The 20,803-nt window shown below is 39.2% G+C and overlaps 2 protein-coding genes across 3 annotated transcripts in view; both read right to left on the bottom strand.

Annotated features, from left to right (window-relative positions):
- LOC139449391 (transcription factor SPT20 homolog) overlaps nt 1-8,421 on the bottom strand; it is a 45,548-nt gene extending 37,127 nt beyond the window's left edge. For both annotated transcript variants that reach the window (XM_071230756.1, XM_071230757.1), the window contains exons 1-6: nt 8,313-8,421; nt 7,858-7,965; nt 5,313-5,383; nt 4,601-4,667; nt 2,263-2,418; nt 694-729 (exon numbers count right to left, since the gene is read on the bottom strand). In XM_071230756.1, the coding sequence (XP_071086857.1) occupies nt 694-729; nt 2,263-2,418; nt 4,601-4,667; nt 5,313-5,383; nt 7,858-7,896 (369 nt within the window). In that variant the 5' untranslated portion in view covers nt 7,897-7,965; nt 8,313-8,421. The remainder of the gene's footprint in view (nt 1-693; nt 730-2,262; nt 2,419-4,600; nt 4,668-5,312; nt 5,384-7,857; nt 7,966-8,312) is intronic.
- A 3,293-nt stretch (nt 8,422-11,714) lies between these two features.
- Nucleotides 11,715-20,803, bottom strand: part of LOC139450889 (carbohydrate sulfotransferase 8-like) — a 100,907-nt gene continuing 91,818 nt past the window's right edge. Inside the window, exons 5-6 of the mRNA XM_071232720.1 lie at nt 16,933-17,096; nt 11,715-11,729 (exon numbers count right to left, since the gene is read on the bottom strand). Coding sequence (XP_071088821.1) covers nt 11,715-11,729; nt 16,933-17,096 — 179 coding nt within the window. The remainder of the gene's footprint in view (nt 11,730-16,932; nt 17,097-20,803) is intronic.

Here is a 20,803-nt window from a genome sequence, read left to right as displayed (position 1 = left end):
AACGGTATTCTAGTTATATCATGGTGTCAACTTAACACCGCTTTGAACAGTATTCCAGTTATATCATGGTGTGTCAGATAACACCACTTTGAACAGTATTCCAGTTACATCGTGGTGTCAGCTTAACACCGCTTTGAACGGTATTCTAGTTATATCATGGTGTGTCAGATTACACCACTTTGAACAGTATTCCAGTTATATCATGGTGTGTCACCTTAACACCGCCTTGAACAGTACGGTATTCCAGTTATATCACGGTGTCAGTTTAACACCGCTTTGAACAGTATTCCAGTTATATCATGGTGTGTCAGCTTAACACCGCCTTGAACAGTATTCCAGTTATATCATGGTGTGTCAGCTTGATGTGGGAGGAAAGCAGGTCGTGATGCACATCTTAGACGCTTTCCACTTTGGTGAACCCCAATAGCACAAGAATGGTGCTGACAAACCTAGAAACACAATCATAGGTGTCTGGCATGCCCAAGGGATGCAACTCTGCACAGCAAATTGTGGTCCCTTTGATGACTGGGCCAACCTTGCCCCATGTAAAGTCATGAAAAATCACACAGGCTAATATAGAAAGTCAGGTAACATGGCAATAAATAAAGTAGCATGGTTTTGCATTGTGATGCACAGTGTCATGTACTGCCTGAACATCGCAATGTAAGAAGAAAAGTCAGACCATGCACTTACCTGGGCAGCATCAACATATTCCAAGAGTTCCGATTCCTGCAAATACAGCGAGTGAGTGAGGCAGTTGGGTTACAAATAGAGGTCTTACTTTTAATACACAATGTTTATAGATACTCTCAAATCTGCAATATCCAGCCTTATTAGTGATAATACCCTCAAATCAGACTCCACCAAATAGAAGCAATGGTGGGCCAACAGGGGATTTGAGCACAATTGCAATCACAACATGGCTTTTATCACATTTCAAAAGAGAGTAGATCCAATTTTCGTATCACTGTGACATTTTTAGCTTTTCCTTGATCTCCTTGACTGGTGCTACTTGGAAACACATAGTTCACGTAGTCAGTTAATATATACTGTACATGTAACAAGCGCCCCGCTCTAATAAGCGCCCACGGTGATATTTGCTAATATATTGGCTAGTGAACAATCCCAATTAGCACCCCTTCCAATTGATCAATGTACACAAGACTTATTTATTCGCGTATAATACGCACTCGTGTGTTATATGCACCCCTAATTATGGGGAATTAAATTCTGGAAAAATATATCTGTTGTACATAAACATTTCCGGCTGTCAGCATAAACCACAAAATCTATTTTTTCACCAAAATAATATTCTAATAAGATTCCCCTATTTCTAATTTTGAGAGCGCCCAGGGCACTTAATATGTCGAATACGGTATGTCCTGAAATGGATGTTTTTGTATTGGCCTTGTTATAGGTCTATGACTGTCATTTGACTCATAACAAGGCCAATATGAAAACACCCATATGATAATGCAATTATATTCAATAACACAAGTGACAATCCAAACAATTGAGGTACGACAAACAATCAGCCAGGCAGCCAGCCCACTGTAACTATTGGATCTCTATATGTCTGGTCTGCAAGCAAGCAGTGGGACCCATGAAAATCCGGGGTAGAAACCATGCAAGAACCCATGCTTGCTGTAAAAGGAGACTATGCATGTTGTAAGAGGTGTACAGGATCAGGTGGTCAGGCTTGCTGACTTGGTTGATGCATGTCATCGTATCCCAATTGTATGGATCGATACTCATGTCAATCACTAGTTTGTCTGGTTCAGACTCGCTGTATTATTGCTGAGTATGGTTTGTTTTGTTTGTTTGTTGTTTAATGCCGCACTCAGCAATATTACAGCTATATGATGGCAGTCTGTAAATAATCGAGTCTGGACCAGACAATCCAGTGATTGATATCATGAACGTCGATCCACGCAATTGGGATCGATGACATGCATCAACCAAGTCAGCGAGTCTAACCACCCGATCCCGTTAGTCGCCTTTAACGACAAGCATAGTCGCCTTTTACCGCAAGCATGGGTTGCTGAAGACCTATTCTACCCCGGAATCTTCACGGGTCTGCTGAGTGTGGCATTAAACAACAAACAAACAAAACAAATACAAGCAGTGGGTACTATGGATCTATTCTGCCACAAAATAAGATGACAATGAGACTATTCTGACAAAATAACTCTGATAGTCCTGTTCCCTCATAACCAGCTTCATGGCAAACTTACAAACACATATAATAGGACATAGTGGTACCTCATATGGCAGTTTGATGGTCTCCGACTCCACGCCATTCCTGGCCTTCAACATCAGAGAGTAGCCCTCATTGGCAGGGTACAGGTTGAGAACCAAACAATTCAGCTTATCTCGGCGCACCAGCTTCCCGAGGAGGTGGGTGGCATGGTCCAACTCCTGGGGGGCAAACATGATACACATACAACACGACACACCTGGGCCCACTTGCACAAAGCGATCTTAGCGCTAAGATGATCGTAACTCCCATACTTTAGCATAGGCTTACAATAGTCTTAGCGCTAAGATCATTTTGTGCAAGTGGGCCCAAGCCCTTTGGCAGTGTTTGATATAACTGAGGGTCTTTGAGGTGCTCCCCTATGATATTTGAATCTAGGAAACTCTATAAATGTAAAATTAGGGTACAACAGGGACCCATTACAGGACTCAATTTCCTTACATAAAACATGCACTAGTGCAACCTATTATTAAAAATATGCAACCTAATATTTATGTCTACATGCACCTAGTGAATGTCAAAGAAATAATGTTTTCGTCTGACTGGCCCTTACTTGTCAACATAGATGTTTGAACACACAGTTTGACATCTAAGCTTTATTAACCATAAGATTTATCTAATCCCTGTGTTGTGTGTAATGTGTGACACAGATCAGAGATCACAGATGTTACCATGGTTACACCTTTGCGAAATGGATGGGACCAGGGTGCAACCTGGTTTTGTCTGGTGTAACTAGCATTTCATGTCAACAAGCACCAGTTGCAAGTAAAATCAAGTTTCTAAAGCAGCCCTCAATTTTGCGAATAATTTAGTCACTGTCGCAATCTATTTTTGTATATACGATCAGTATATTCATGTCAGTCCCCAGCTTGCACCTGGGCATAACTCGAGTTTTGTGATCGAAATATGAAAAATATATATATATCAGTAAACAAACTCATCAGGAAAGACGAGCTCCACACCCTTAAGGAAGCGCTTATAGATTATTATTCATTGTCACGTGTCATTTGAGAATATACATTAACAAATATCATTGTCACTTGTTAGATCAGTGTTTTCAGCATCATGTCATTTTATTGTTCATGACAAGACAATATATGTACATTTATGTCTTATGTTCACAACATTGTCTTGTGTTTTTAACGAAAGGTAAGAGCAAGGTAAAAGTGGGTTTTTTTAACATGCTTTAACATGGGGAAAAGGTCAGACATTTCACACTTGTGACAATAGACCTTGTGTCTGGGGGATCGGGGGTGAAGTTTAGGCCAGTTCCGGCGGTAGCAAGTTGCGAGGAAGCTATGTCCGATTTTTTTAAAGTCCTGATTTAACTTTGACTTTTTTCTGTAATAACCCACACTGTCAGATGAACAGAAACTGCCTTAATTTCACTGCAAGGTGTCTCACTCAGAGACATTTGATTAAAACAATCGACTTGTACTTCGTTGCTGATTAACAAAGATAATCCAGAAAGTCATTGGACTCCCGTGTTTGCCAAGACACGAACAGAACTTGACTTCATAACTATTCAATCTGAAATACTAGTACCACAAATTGATTGGAATATACCAATAGAATAGTTTTTGTCACAGCCAATGTTTGCATTGTGTTTGGTGAAGTAGGACTTCTATTTACCAACTGAAAAGTTGCCTACATATTTTCTTGGCTCCTTAAAATACTATACTGCAAAGTGGCTCCCTGGAAAAATACATTAACATTGAGGCCTGTGAAATCTAGCTCTACCTTTCTCTTTCATGCTTATTTGTGAGTGTGAGTGAGTGAGTTGGGTTTAACGCCGCTTTTAACAGTATTCCAGTTATATCACAGCGGGTCAGCTTAATGTGGGAGGAAAGACCGAAGTGATGCAGGTCTCAGACGTTTAGCACTTCGGTGAAACCCAAGAGCATGGGTATGGTGCTGACAAACCTAGAAACATAATCAGGGTGAACCAGGATTCGAAACCACAATCATAGGTTTCTGGCGTGCCCAAGGGACGCAACTCTGCACAGAGAGCTTATTTGTGGATATTGTACATGTAACATTGAGAACCGATGCGAAAAATGTAAACTGTAAGACTTTCTTCTATCATGGCTATTGTAAACAAATAAACAATCAACTGACTAATTTTCTAATATTTCACAAACTATCACATACAAAGATCATAAAGTCAAAGTCAATCTATGCACCAAAGATACTCCTAAATAATTGTAGAACTACCTCCAAGTGATTTCTTAAACTTTGCCCTCCATCCCATCAACTTCAACATGTTCAAGAAGCTTTGAGTTCCATTATTTAACGAACTACCAAACAAACTCCCATGATCCCTGTGCCCTACATCATACTGACCTTCACCTCCGGGTGCTTGTTGCATTCCTCGATGTAAAGGTCAACCAGCTTCTGGTGGAGTGACTTCCTACAGTAGTGAATAGATTCAGCATAAGTTCAATGCTTTGAGATACAGGGGACATGGATTTTGACTCATCCACATTGTTTTCAAGGCTCCTTCTGGCCCCTTCATAAGGTTAAAAGGGCATTTATGCACCATGCCCTGATGTAAATGGTCACTCTTGGTTTAGATTGTTATTGTTTGTTGTTTAACGCCCTACTCAACAATATTCCAGCAATACAACGGCAGTCTGTAAATAATCGAGTCTGGACCTGACAATCTAGTGATTGACATTATGAGCATCGATCCACACAATTGGGACACGATGACATGCATCAACCAAGTCAGCAAGCCTGACCACCTGATTCAGTATGCCTCTTAGGACAAGCATAGTCACCTCTCACGACAAGCATAGTCTCCTCTTACGATAAGCATGAATTGTCACTTTGGTGAATGGCCCCAACACAAACCCTTACCCAGATAACTGCTTGGAAAACTACCATCATGGGAAAATTGACCCCTGATAATGAACATTACACATGTATCCAATTAAACTTTGTTTGAACTTTTTCATTTTATGTCGTATATATTATATATCTTGAAGTGTATTTATGGGGGTAATTTCCCCCATATTTTAATAGAAATTAAGCAGGCTAAAAGTAATTAGCATACCCCTTGCTGCTGGTGGATGGTGGTGAAGGCAAGAGGCTGGCAGGATGCTGTCTGCTGCACTGTAGCAAGTACTGCAACACAAATTGTTCTTAAATTGAAATTATTTACTACAAGTTTGTATAACATGTTATTATTCTTCAAATATGAAGCATACATGATATACAGCTTTTCCATTGATGAAAGGCTGACACATGACTGCGAAACTAACGTTCATAACTGTATTAAGTAGGGCCAGCTAAAAAGATTGATAAACAGAATTACTGTTGATTATCAAACAAATATTAACAAATATGGATATCTGTTTGTTTGTTTGCTTATTTGTTGTTTAACGCGGAACTCAGCAATATTCAAGCTATATGACGGCAGTCTGTAAAAAATCGAGTCTGGACCACACAATCCAGTGATCGACATCGTGAGCATCGATCCACGCAATTGGGAAATGATGACATGCATCAACCAAGTCAGCAAGCCTGACCATCCGATCCTGTTGGTCTCCTCTTACGACAAGCACAGTCGCCTCTTACAGTAAGCATGGGTTGCTGAAGACCTATTCTACCCCGGTTCTTCACGGGTCTCGATATCTAAATCATGTCACAGATAATATCTTACATAAACTACTATGATGAAATTAGAATTATCAAAACAGACTTGTTATTGTCAATCATGTTGATTGCCAAAGACGACAAGCAACTGATTTTGTTATATCTTAAATGTCCATAAAGTAATCCATGCATAAATGTGTCACTACTCACCAGTGATGTGAAATATATGTTGCTCTCTTTCAGACTTTTGTTTTCGCATTTGCTCAAAGTCACTTCTCTGATTCTTATAGATAATTGATTGATATTTAGGTAATGATTATCGATCTCTGTGATCTGTATCAATACCCAGCTCCAGTTTTAATGGGACAGTACGTCGATGGTTCTGTGTGTTGTTAAATCATGCATGAAATAATTCCGAGTGTGACATCACATGCCCCCATCAATTCTCAAACAAAACAATAGAGCTTTGATGAGTTGCCAAATTCTAATTACCAGCTTGATTAGTTTAAAAGCCATCGTTTATCAAAGCCTAGATTACAATATAAATATGCCTCAGTCATATGAAGCCAATCACTCTCCTACCCGGTGTTCCATGCGGCCAGCCAAGTTCCTCCATCACATCTTCAAATCTCACACAGTCCATTCATTTGTTTTTCATGTTTCATTTTGGACGAATGTACACATTTAGTTAAAGATAACAGTATTCCAGTTATATCACGGCGTGTCAGCTTAATGTGGGAGGAAAGATCGAAGTGATGCAGGTCTTGGACATTTACCACTTTGGTGAAACCCACAAGCATGGGTATGGTGCTGACAAACCTAGAAACATTATCGGGGTGAACAGGGATTCGAACCCACAATCATGGGTTTCTAGCGTGTCCAAGGGACGCAACTCTGCTCAGCGAATCACGGCGCCTGAGACGACTGGGCCACTCATGCCCCCTGTGATGTGATGAAGAGCTACATTGTCTTGCACCTCACTGTGGCAGTTGTAGTAGTATATCTATATAATTATGCCAAACAATATGTAAAGAGCACCAAAAGGCTTGCCTTAAGCCCATCTGTTCTTGTTTCAGAATTAATGCATTTGCTTACAATCTCATTAAAATCAGATCTTAATTCTCGCTACCGCTAAACAAAGATCTGAGGACATTCCATTGCGGGCTATGTCAGAACGACTTTTCATCTGACCAATCAGAGCATAGCTTATCAGATCATTCAAGTGGCAGTTGGAATGTGATTTTTGATCGCGCAACCTCGAAAAAAACCACACAGGGTATTCTGAACAACAGTTATGGGCTTTATGTCTGTATTCATACAATCTAGACCATCTATTAGCCATTCCAGAATGTTCTTTTGTTCAGACTTTAATTTTTTAATTGAGTATATCTCAGAATTGGATTCGAAGCGTAGTCGCAAGTTTGAAACTAGTGCCGTAAAGTTCGATTAAGCTGCCTTCTGATTGACTATTGTGTATGTCGACTTCTAGTTCGTCATTCCATTGGGCGTCAAAGTTCACAAAAGGTCAGTCTGATGTGACCCATAATGGGATGTCCTCAGATCTGGTTTTAGCGGTAGCGAGAACTAAGATCTGATTTTAATGAGAATGGCCAACGTCCTGTCCCTTTGAGAACACATTTTGACATTCCTACGTTTTTCAATAGACTTTATTCTTGAAATGGCCCAAACTAAACTACTGCCACATTACTGGGCAAACCCCTTGAAATTCCCCAGCACTAATAAATACAGATTCAATGTTTCTGATCATTTAGACACTATAATCTTGCAATTAGCGTTTTAGAATACATTGGGAAAGGTGTTTGACTGCATGCCCATGCACAAATGTCCTCGCTGCAACCAATCCTAGTGAACAAGATGCAGAAATTCACTGTAAAATTATCAACTCAATAGTTTTTCGGGGGAATACAAGCAGGACCTCTGTTGGCATGTTTCAATGAACAATGGGCTCAAACACTGTTTAGCAAGCATGTGGTCACACCTACCTCAGCATACTGAGCTGCCCGCTGTATGCTGGCAGTCATCCTCACTGACCTGTCGCCCCTTCTCACTCACTCACACATACACTGTACACCTTGGCTGCACAGCTACATCTGAAATAAAAAAGATAAGACACCACCTACAACCACCATTGTTGGCAAAATGAAATAGCTGAATAGTACGACGTCCTTCCTCGATGAGTCAATCATTTACTAACGACCCAGAAAACAAATCTGACAATATCGGTATTAATATTTCAGATGTTTACCTGCACGGTCGATGGAATCTTTCAGGTAAAACAGAACTTATCAACACTTGCACAATAATAAACATAAGCGTCAAATTTCGCATTGTTTACATAGCACGAAATTAGGTGACACTGTCGTACCGTTCCCAATCTATCAGTACAGTCGTTCGAGATTGCACTTGCAGTAATTTCAAATATGTATGTTCTACTTACTTTTAATTACTGTTTTTGTAACACTATATTAAACATACAGACACATCCTGTCTCGTAATGTGACTAATATTTCTCCCGGGTAATTTTCCCTGACATTTCTCTCACAAAAGCGACATCTATCGGTGAAACAAAGTCAGCTTGACTTACCTCCCTTGTTCGTGGAGTTTTCATTTCTGTCTGCATTTTCTTAAACAAATGCCAACGAAGCCCACCTTAAAATAGGTACTCAGCCGATCAGGATTTTTCTGCGTTTTGGGGGGTTTATCTTTTAAAATTTATTGTTCCCAGAGTTGTAGAGTAATACAGTATTTCGTCAAAAACACATTTCGGATCGCATAGAATGACACAATACACTCTATAAGAAAATTAAAGGGTTGAAAACAAACATTGTCATATTTCAAACCTAAAAGGTTGCAACACACAATCAGACTCAGTATGTATCAACAGAGAGCAAAGAATTACATTCTGAGAATAAATGTGACCATTTTTTGTCAAAGTTATTTTTGTCATCCTTATTACAGCAATACATTTCTCGATTGAATATATGTTTTTAAGTAGCTTTAAAAGTATTTCTATTTTCGGTTTGATTCCTTTAATTCCACATACATGAATATGTCTTTTTCCCAATAAAAGTATATGATTGATTAAAGTATTAGACTAGATAGAACCAAACCAAATGAGATATTTTGTCAATTCATTTTTGTGTGAAAGATAATTGTAAAAGCCAAAGTTCGAGATCATTCCAAAATTGTAATTCCATGTAAAAATCTGTACTGAAAACCTTAAAGTTTTATCTCCTTCAGTTTACATCTAAAATCAGTAAATATATTTTTCCAAATAAAATCTCAGTGAAAACTTGATTGCCATTTATCACAAACTCTAAGATTATGTTCATTCAAAATTAATATGATTTAGCATTATTTAGCTAAATCGGTTTATGGTCAGCTGACATTCAACTCCCAATTACAATTGACTTATTGTCTCATTCGTCACCACTCGCCCCTTTCCGTAACCTGCAAGAAGGCTTGTCCCGGAATAACACGAGTTGGTCACGAATGTTATTGTCTGTTACTGCCAAATCATTACCGGTAGTTTGTGCTTCAGTTTACGAAACGTGTCTTTTCACAGCTGCGTACCTGCTTGCATTTTTTGGATTCTTTAGAATCGGTGAGCTGGTGGCAGGGTCAGCCCAGGATTTCTCGCTTAAGGCGTGTCTTTTGTCTGATATTCATGTGATAGGAGATATAAGTCAGATAACAGTATGTTTACGCCCATCCAAGACGGATCAGAGCGACAGAGGTGTGCAAATAAAAATAACAGCTATTCCTCACTCTAGACTGTGTCCTGTCAGAGCAATGCAACAGTTTCTATCCATCAGACCACCCGTGCACGGTCATATGTTCGTCCATTTTGATGGACGTCCTTTAACTAGATTCCAATTACAGGCAATTTTAAGAAAGACACTGGCTTCTTTCTTTACCATAGCTCAATCTACATTTGTTGTCGTCACACCACAGCAGCAATTAATGGGGTTAGTTCCAAGCAGACATGGGCGTTGGAAATCGAACTGTTACAGCAAATATATCCGCATTGCTCAACTCGCAACACCGGGCGGGTATGGCCCATTTTAAAACAAATGTATGCAGGACATTGTTTAGTTGTAAGTAAAGGTACAGTTTGGGTAAGTATGTAACTTCTCTTTGGGGGAGGCGCATATTTTTTCTTTTCCTTCCCAGTCCCTAATCCACTTCTCAACTCCCTTCCACATCATAATTTACTCCAAATATAATATAATATGTGGATGTCTGCGGTGTGCAAAATTTTGCGCCCCGCTGTTTGGCATGGTGCAGTCGTGGGGTTCGGTTTAACACCATGTTGGAGTGTGTACGATACTCTGGCTGCCAGCTAACTACAGCGGGAGCGCATATTCTTCTGCCCGCTGTTTCCACGGGGAGAGAGACAGTATCTTTGCTGTGGGTCCTGTCTGCCAAGCACGGTGGAGGGACAACTTGACCCGCGATAGGGTCTGTATGCGATTTCTAGTCCGCGGTAGGACCTTGCTTATCGCCCCCGACTGCATCATCCACACTCTGCCCATTATTTCCCACAAAACATCATTATTTGTTAATCTTTCCTTCTAAGGTAGTCTGAACATAATTTATCATAAAAGATTCTCGCACCTTTAAGAGGATTCATCAGATCACTTAAAAAAACCTGTTTATATACAAATGCTGTAAAATTATTTTTCCAGTTTTCTTGATTCTTGTTGTCCAGGGGTCTGGTATATTGAAAATTAAATATGTATAGTCTAATAATGTACCTTTTATCGGATATTTTAGTTTCAAATGAAATCCGTTTTCATTGCGTATATCTTTAATTGAGTAAATCCCATTAACAACCCATTGCTTGTTTGAAGTTGTGATTAAGCCATAAAGGTTAGGACAAAATGTCTTCTATATTATCAACATTAATAATAATTTCTTTTACAGAAGTTGTTTTTTGTTGATATTTTTACATTCTTTTAGAACTTATAATTGACTAATATATAGATGTGTTTGTCCTATGAAATAGGATGATCAGGTCACCATAAGTTACAATCTTTAGGATATCAGGGCGCAGTAGACAGATCACGTGTGTTAACAATGAAGGCATTTGCCCTAGACTTAGATTTATAAAGACTATTTTGTAGTTAAATGAAGGAGACTGACATTATAGATAACATAACCAGTCAGGAGATGTGAAGGGGATAAAGAGGTATTTCACTAGATTTAATGAATATTATAATGTCACTCAGCTGTTGTCAATCCTACACGTTACACATCTGATGTAATTCGTGCGAAATACATTTCAATCTGTCATACACATGTTGTATTTTTTAATGTATTGCGTATGAAATCGTATTGCTATGGATCTTCAAAACTGAATCTGTATTTTACTTATTGACTTTCTACAGTAGAGAGAGAGAGAGAGAGAGAGAGAGAAAGAGAGAGAGAGAGAGAGAGAGAGAGAGAGAGAGAGAGAGAGAGCTGTAAAATGAGCATCATTTGCCTGACGTTGTAATTTACGGCAAACAAAACACGAATGTATGTAAATGTTATATTTACAAAATACATAGTTATAACGTATATTTAATATGTGTTTTCCAATGCCTTCAAGTTAATGCAGTCATTATGTATGACCAATACATCAGTTGACCCGTGAAGACTATGCTTGTCGTAAGGGATCGGGTGATCAGGCTCGCTGACTTGGTTGACACATGTCATCGTATCCCAATGTGTGTGGATCGATGCTCATGATGTCAATCACTCGATTGTCTGGTCCAGACTGGATTATTTACAGACCGCCGTCATATAACTGGAATATTGCTGAATGCAACAAACCAATCAATAAACTCTTCTAGGTCTAGGCCCTGTCTATCTGTGTCATAAATAGGCACATGAATGAGTTCGGAACAAAGGAATCCAAGTTGTTGCTCATTAAAAGCCTCAAAACCTCTACGATCTCAACTATTACACCCTCTCCACGTCATGGCGTACCACTTGCGTATTTAAAAACGGAATTACATGGCAATAGTTCAGTTAGCAGTTCTACAAACATGACTATTCTTAAATCAGTTCACGATTTCATTGTCAAAAGCAAAAGATTCGAGTAGCTTAATTTTATGCATGTAGTAATGGAAAACTGCTATATCTTATTTCACAGACACCACTTGTATTGGCTTCATATATTTCATTTGTGTATTTAGTATGTTTATGTTTAGCACTATTTTACATATAATCTGATATATAACCAGCTGTTGTAAAGTTATTACCTGGAGAGGTATTTACACAAGCAAGTTTTGCTTGTTTACCGATCCAGATTTCTTTTGAAATAAAAATATGTTTAAACCACTTGCGTATAGAGCGATTAACTCGGCACTGAAGCGTATTAGCAGTGTTACAACCCTTAATGTAAAAAATACACTTAAATGTGAAAGAAATACATTAAGGGTTGCGAGTTAACCCTTGTTACAACCCATAACACCGCCTCCGTGGTCTAGTGGTTGAGCGTCCGCTCGGAGAGCGGAAGGTCCGGGGTCCGATCCCTGGCCGCGTCATACCAAAAGACGTTAAAAGATTGTCCTTTTTGTTACATTTTGTTGGCATTAAGGGGCCAAAACAAGGACTGGTCGGCTCGGAGTCAGTATACTGTGTATGAGTTGGGTATTCATGTTAAATTGCGGCATGGTATCTCAGTGAGCTAGCACTAATAATCGGCATTAGTCCGGACTAATACAATCAGCCACACACACTAACACACGTGCATTTACCTCGCTATGTAAGTGCAATAATCTTGGACGCGACGTTAAACCCCATTTCACCTCACCTACAACCCTTAGTGAAAAACTTACATAAGGGAAAATTCCAATATATACAAAATATACAATTTTGTATATTTGGTATTTCCAAACTATACAATTTTGTATATATGGATAGATTTTACCACTGCTTCTTTGAATTTCTTCAACCGTAGATAGGTATTCTTGTAGTTGATATTGAAAATATTACTGATGATACCGAACAGTATTATTGCACGTGAAATAATACTTTAATACTATTTTTATTATGACATTTATTTCTTTATGTTAATAGCATTTACATAAGAAATAGAACATTAGTGCAGATTTTAGTAACAGATCAATAATATAAAAAATACCCCTGTCTTAACTAGATCGCGGGTAGAAAAAGCACTGTTTGTATAGCGAAAGGCTGCCGCTGTTTTAACTAGGTCGGGGTTTAGAAAAGCGCTGTTTGTATAGCGAAAGGATGCCGCTGTTTTAACTAGGTCGGGGTTAGAAAAGCACAGTTTGTATAGCGAAAGACTGACGCTGTCTTAACTAAATCGGGGTTAGAAAAGCACTGTTTGTATAACGAGAGGCTGTCGCCATCTAAACTAGAATAAGCATTAAGCGGAATAACAAGAGAGTAGCCTTTTCGCGATTGTCACGATCATTGCAAAATAGACTGCAAACACGAAAACGTCGTTTTTTCCGAATATGGTCATTGGACGGAAAAAACGACGCTATTTGGACGCTTTCAAACCATCGTTTTTCCGTCTAAATAACGTCGTTATTTGACATCGGAATTTACTGGGAGAGAACGATATCATCACGCTGCTCCCTTTCTTGATTGACATTGTCAATCAAGCAACAGGGTCTACCGGTATTCCTACTTCTAAGATTTCATTGGTCGGTTCTCGCGTGTTAGATTATGTTACAGGCCCGAGTTTGACGCTGTACTCGAAGCGCTTAGCAGAAGTAGTGAAATCAATCGTTCTGCGCATGCGGATTGCTTAATGCCTTGTCCAAATTTTCTGCTCTGTGCATGCGCGATTTCGCGTATGGTTTCCACTATGTCACCACTATTTGACAATGATTCATAAACACAGTCTCGTGATAAGTTTGGAACCGTACAATGTCACTTTAATTTATGGCACGCACTTGATCGGCACGCATTTTCCATTAACTAATACAATGATAACGGTAATAATTTTATTCAAAATAATTAGGAAAGCGCAAGGCTCAGGAACGTCTAAGTATAGCAAAAGGATTTATACTTTCCAAAGTTATATAATCGTCAAATACGTAAATGAATATCAACCGGCTTTTAAAACTTATTTTTGTAAAAGGTGATCTTTGTGTATATTGTCAGATATTATATACATATACATTTTTCCGATATTGCTTATTTTAATGTTTATTAATAGTTTTAAGGTTCGTCCGCCTAATTGACGGGATTCCACTTTCTCATTTGTACATGACACTTAAGCAGTGTCCTGTTACTGTAAACAGATTAGTTTCAAATTCCAAACTGGACATTTATACTACGAGATAGTAAGCCCAACGCTTACTCACCGGTAGAACGTAGACAATATCGCTAATAGAGATATCACGTATTTGAATATTAATACTTAAGACAAACACTCATTATTTTTGCAGTGACGATATTTTATTTATTGGTGACTTTTATCAGTTTTGCTATTCATTTTAATAACTTTGTTTTCACATATACAAGTAGCAATACCCGACTAGCCTGTCATACTTACTTATGGGGCAGTTTTCAATCTTGTACTGACTTACTCTGGTATTCCTGAGCGAAGCTTATTGGCTTGGGTGTTATACCCCGTTTTTTTCTGGTAATCCTATTATTACTTCATTTTTATCTAATGACACCCTGTTCTCTGGATCTCTGACTATCCATAACAATTAAGATGAACATTCAGATCAAGTACATGAATGAGTTTCTTTTGACGCCACAGTCAATCAAAGACCAATGCTGTGCGGTTTGATTACACACTTCTACCAGGTCGAACATCGTGGATCTTTATTTCCTACTTAAAGAGAATCATAGTTCATATGCTGATCCATCTACGAAATCCTTCCTGCTCAAGATGACCTTACTTGTTGTTAAATCCATCATCTATCACCCCCCCCCCCCCCTCCCTCACACACACATACGCACGCACGCACGCACGCACGCACGCACAACGGACCTAAATAACCTGGACAGGAAATACTGCTGACAGCCTCTGGTCAACACCGCCGCGCTACCACAGAATGTTCGTCCAACTCTGAGGGGGCATTCTCAGTAGCTTCTAACGCGCTGAAATGTTTTCGCCTTGCATCCAAGATGGTGGGCAAGTGAAATCGTATGATATTTGGCTATTTTAGGTCGATATGTCTTTTTGGATTACCCAATAAACTCAATTCATGGTTACACGGTTGTGAAGATGCGTACAACTTTATAACACTTATTCATCTCCATCTCCAATAGAGCTACTCGTACTCACATAAAGTTGTAGTTATTATGTCACTGTTTTATTTCTTTAAAAATATATTACGTGTTCAGCAATAACAATTAAGATGAACATTCAATTTCCGATACAAGTAAATGAATAAGTGTGTTTTACGCCACAATCAGTCAAAGACCAAAGTTGTCCGGTTTGATGACACACAATCTACCAGGTACCACATTATGTTCACCCGATCCCCATTAAAGTCTCCTCTGTGTGGATATTCCTGCCGAAAAGGCCCCATGTCCCTGGGAATCACATTAATACATTCATGCGCGGCATTCTCTACCTTAAGAAAATCATAGTTAACATGCTTATCCAACTCGAACTACCATCCCGCTCAAGATGAATGTTTTATGTAATATCCAACAGACCCACATTTAAACACACACACACACACACACACACACACACACACACACACACACACACACACACACACACACACACACACACGTGCATGCACATCGCTATAAAAGTGCAATAATCGTGGACGCGACGTTAAACGCCATTTCACCTCACCTCACTGTGCAATTTGTAATTGCGACCACCATGTTCCAATCGTCTCAGTGATCGAACGATTGGAAGTAATTGTAACTTGTGTAAACTGCCGGGCAAAAGTAAGTATACACCCATGTTTGATGGTGGTTAAAAATGAAACAAACAAGAAATGGTTATTCGATGGAATTATATTTGCTTCGGGTATCTGAGGCGTTACTACATGAATCATACTACATATCAATGAGTGTCTCACAACAGGTGACGTGCACATGACGTCTTAAGGAACACGGGGGTCGCAATTTCACTGTACACTGGCGTGATATTAGAATGGCAGGCATGTTCTTTTGCCCGGTTGTGTATATATATATATATATATATATAAATATATATATATCCTGGAAAAATTTTTTTAAACAGTTTGAGAATTGGTGTCATTATTTTCTGTTACTGTTCTAATATATTTGATACTGTACAGCAGTAATGAATAGTTTCCTAGACAGAAAGCATGATCTATGAAACGGTTTCTGGTAGTTCGTAACACTATTTGGGCGACATCAATCTCATTAAAAGCAGATTTTAGTTCTCGTTACCGCTAAACAAAGATCTGAGGACATCCCATTACGGGTCACGTCAGACCGACCTTGCGCGAACTTTGACCGACAAAAGGAATGACCAATCAGAAGGCAGCTTACAGCACAAATTTCAAATTGGCGACTACGCTGCGAAACATATTTTGACAAATTATCGATTACAAATTTGAAACCTAAACTAAAAACATTCTGGATTGGCTAATATGTGGTCTAGATTGTAAGGATTCAGTCATTAAACACGTTACTATCGTTCGGAATACCCCGTGTTAAAGTTTTAGAGATTGCATGATTAGAAATCACATTCCGACTTTCACTTTAATAATCTGGTAAGCGACGCACTGATTGGTCGGATGAAAGGTCGTTCTGACGTGACCCCTAATGGGATGTCCTCAGATCTTTGTTTAGCGGTAGCGAGAACTAAGGTCTGATTTTAATGAGATTGGGAGGACATCCACCACGTGCATGTCTGCAATCCGACTATCCCCTCTTCCTGGTACGTTACATCATGTCAAGAGGTCTTTGTGTGTCAAGGACGTAAGAAAATCAGCTGATGCCCGATGCTGAAGAACCGTGTTCACAGATGACCGACTTGGTATTTTTCTGCACTGACATAAACTGGATATACTGACACACAGCTATTATAGATAGTTAAATAACCCCTGATCAAATAGATGCCCTTTGTTAAGTACCGTATATACCTGTGGAGTACCGTATATACCTGTGATGACGATACCGGTGGCGATGCTGAGGCTGATGGTGGTGGTGATGATAATGATGGTGACGACGACGATGATGATGATGGTGATGGTGATGGTGATGATATGCTGATATCCTTGCATTTTACAGTGGTGATAAACATTATCTGTGATTGCAAACTTTAACATTTGAATAATGAAAACACATAAAGTTGGTCATATCATCAAGGCCGCTGGCGTTGCCTAGTGGTAAAAGCGTTCGCTCTTCGTGCTGAAAGTCCAGGTTCGATTCTCTGCATATCAAAGGCACAATGTGGGAATCCCCGCCCTGATATTGCTGGAATATTGCAAAGGCGGCGTAAAAACTCACTCACAAACTTTCATAAGTTACTGTGCCATTGCTAACCAAGGTTATGCAAATGGCACCGGAGTATATGAAGATTCAAGTCTCGGTTGGTCTTCTTCCATTATATCTCACTAGGCAGAGCTACTGGCCTCACTAGGTCGTTCATTAATCCACAGGGCTGTGTACATGAATGGTGGCACTTTCTTAAAGCGGTTGTCAAGTAGGGGTTTATGTCATGGGAAGTTGACCTCAACCGATTCGAGCAGTCCCGCTTTTATCTCATCCAATGACCAAAGTTTGTGGCTCTGTGACAACACGTACAAAAGAAAGTCTTTGTACAGGAGATGCAATGGGCTATTCATGACATATCACAGGCTTTTACGGATTGTGAACCGGCCTTGCGATGTCTAATCCGTTGTCCTCGCATAAATATTAACATATTTTCGAGATCTGTCTGAAATAATGGCGTGACAACATTCAAGAAGTACGTTAACGGTTATGTGAAATATTAGAATGATTCCTCCACAGAAACCAAATCTTTAAGTTGTTTGATTCTTCGGTAGCATTTTCAATAAATGTTGTTCACGAGAGGTTCCTGAATACATTAATCGAGATTACACTATCCGCATGGATGACTCAAACAACCAATAAAATAATCAATCAACTTCATAAAACAATACAATCAATATAACAAGTAAATCAATCAGTAAAACAACTCAATCAGCTAACTCAATCAATTAACTCAAACAATGTATCAATCAAACAATCAATCGTGCTTTCTAAATGCAAGTAAATGGAAATCGAGTGACGGATGCTTGACTCATTGTAAGTCTTTGTGCGCCATTGTATCGTTGCTAGTGGTACCAGTTACCAGTTTGGTCGAGACGAAGCACTGACGAAGCAAAGAGTTTAATCAGACGTCTCCTTGAGGGAGACTGGTATCACACCTGTGATCCCTGACGATAAGAGATATGGCATTGCATAATAGGTCTTCAGGAACCCATGCTTGTAACAGAAGGCGACAATGCTTGTCGTAAAAGGCGACTAACGGGATCGGGTGGTCAGACTCGCTGACTTGGTTGATGAATGTCATCGTATCCCAATTCGTGGATCGATGCTCATGACATCAATCACAAGATTGTCTGTCCAGACTCGATATTTACAGACCACAGTTACCAATCTCTGAATTGAGAAGACTTGCGTTACGAAGCTCCTTCAAGTCGTTATCAATATCCGTAAATGTCTGTGATATTATTACCCATCCAAAGCCGAATATACATTTATTGTGCTTTCTTGACAACAAATGTTACAATTGGAGTAACACCTTCTCAGTAAAGTAAAGATGCTCGTACGTTTTTGGGTTGAGTCCCGTCCGGGATTTGAACCCACACTGTGATTGAGGCACCCAATCACCAGCACACGAAGTCAGCGATCTAACCCAGCCACCGATGCTTCCACCAAAAATAAAGGTCAGACAACTCTTAGTCCAGATCAGGTACTCTGTGTACCCCTCTGACAAGTGAAAAATGGCACGGCTCCCATGGCCGAAAGCTTCGAACACACAATGCCATTATGAACGTGGTCAAATGTAACAAATGTTATATTTGGATAACACTTTCTCAGTAAAGTACAGATTCTCGTACTTTTTAGGGTTGAGATAATAGACGTTTATAGTTGATTATCAATGGACAAATTAAAGCCAAAACTTATCTTATGAATTATTGGTAATGGACAATGGACAATAGGCAAACGGGAGGCCGGCGTAATTAGCGCCAATTACTTGTTGGCTTCCCTTGTTACGTTTCCTCCTTTGCTATCTTTTTACTTTTACAGGTACATATATATGTTCTCTGCCTCATAGCGTTAATTCACCTGATGAAGGAGTACGTTTTTACTCCGAAACGATGTGTTCTTCATAATAAAGACGTTGACATCCATACATTTTCTTCCTTGTGTGTATCACTTCTTAATGCCTTCAAAGCCTCAATCTAGCTTTGTTTTTAAATGTGGAGATATTTGCGTGGAATATAATATAGTCATGCCTATAAACATTTGGGTCTTTGTCTACATGAGCATTTAGACATAAATTTTATAGCTAATGAAATTGCTAAATCTGCAGGGATGAAGTACACTTTATAGCAAGCTGAGATCTTTATTCACACTTTAGATATTCGTAATGGAGATCTGAAGTTTATCGTAATTTTCCGCAACTCTCACCTCCTAACCAGCTGAAGGTCTTAGTGCATTCTGATGCCATTGTAAATTTCCAGACTGCCCTCCTTTCTGTGATGTTTTGACGGATGAAATCTTTTGCGTTATAATACTCTCTGTTTGCTGATATTTAATATGTACATATTGTAAAACATTTAAGATATTTTAAACGTGTAATTCGATGCATGCAATGCAATGTGAACATGAGTGCGGATGCATGAAGGCGGTTATAGTTATAGTTATACATAGTGCGATGGATGTACGGGAATGGTAGGAGGGTGTATGTATGTGAGCACGAATACCGATACACGGAGGCGGATATAGTTATAGTTCGATGGATGCTGGGGAATGGTGGGAGGATTGATTATGTATGTAAGCATGCACATGTATCCATGATGGCTGACGTAGACATAATGAGATGGTTGTAGTATGGAATACTGTAAGGGACATTCTCGCGATCTCGCATTCTCGCGATCTCGACCTTTGGAAACGAGGTAAATATGCCCAAAACACGAGAATGCGATTTGCCTGTACTAATTCCCCTAGAGTGTTTTCTTTTACTCAATAAATGTTTTACACATTTTTTTTAATGACTGAAAATGTGGTCTCTCAAAGGTCATACTGGCCGGGCATTCGACATATCTACCCGAACTACGTAGCCATTTTTATGCTGTACAATTCTTCTTCTTCTTCTTTACTCTTCTTCTTCACACACACACACACACACACACACACACACACACACACACACACACACACACACACACACACACACACACACACACATATTAATTCTTTTATTAAATGTATCCTCGAGAGTCAGTAAAAAAATAGAAATAACTGCCTTTGTTCTGTAAATCTCACCAAGTTTCAGCTTTCGCCTCTTCCTTTGTGGAATGAGGTTTCACATTTGTGAAATGATCTCTGTTATCTGTCTGTATCATCAACTTAACTGCCCTCACCCCCAGCAGTTTTCCCGTCCCATATTGCCAAGCAGGGGACCCACAATGAGGAATACGGCCCTCCCCCATTCCAGAACAGAACAGAACAGAAGTTTATTGCTCGAAAGAAAATCACACAGAGTGATTACAGAGCATACATGAGGTTGAATGTATACACAACCACTCCAACAATAATATCTAATAATATATACATACATGAATACATACATGCACCCAATCATCACGCATAATGCATTTCTATAATACATGCATGATCTGCATAACTACACACGTGAACACATAAAATATACACATACATTATATTGTAGAGTGAAATTCACAAATTGTAACGTCGCAAGGGCAATCCAGAAAGAAA

This window comes from Haliotis cracherodii, unplaced genomic scaffold, assembly GCF_022045235.1.
Source record: "Haliotis cracherodii isolate W230 unplaced genomic scaffold, xgHalCrac1.p SCAF_8, whole genome shotgun sequence".
Taxonomy (NCBI): domain Eukaryota; kingdom Metazoa; phylum Mollusca; class Gastropoda; order Lepetellida; family Haliotidae; genus Haliotis; species Haliotis cracherodii.
This window is presented reverse-complemented; position numbering and strand designations above follow the sequence as displayed.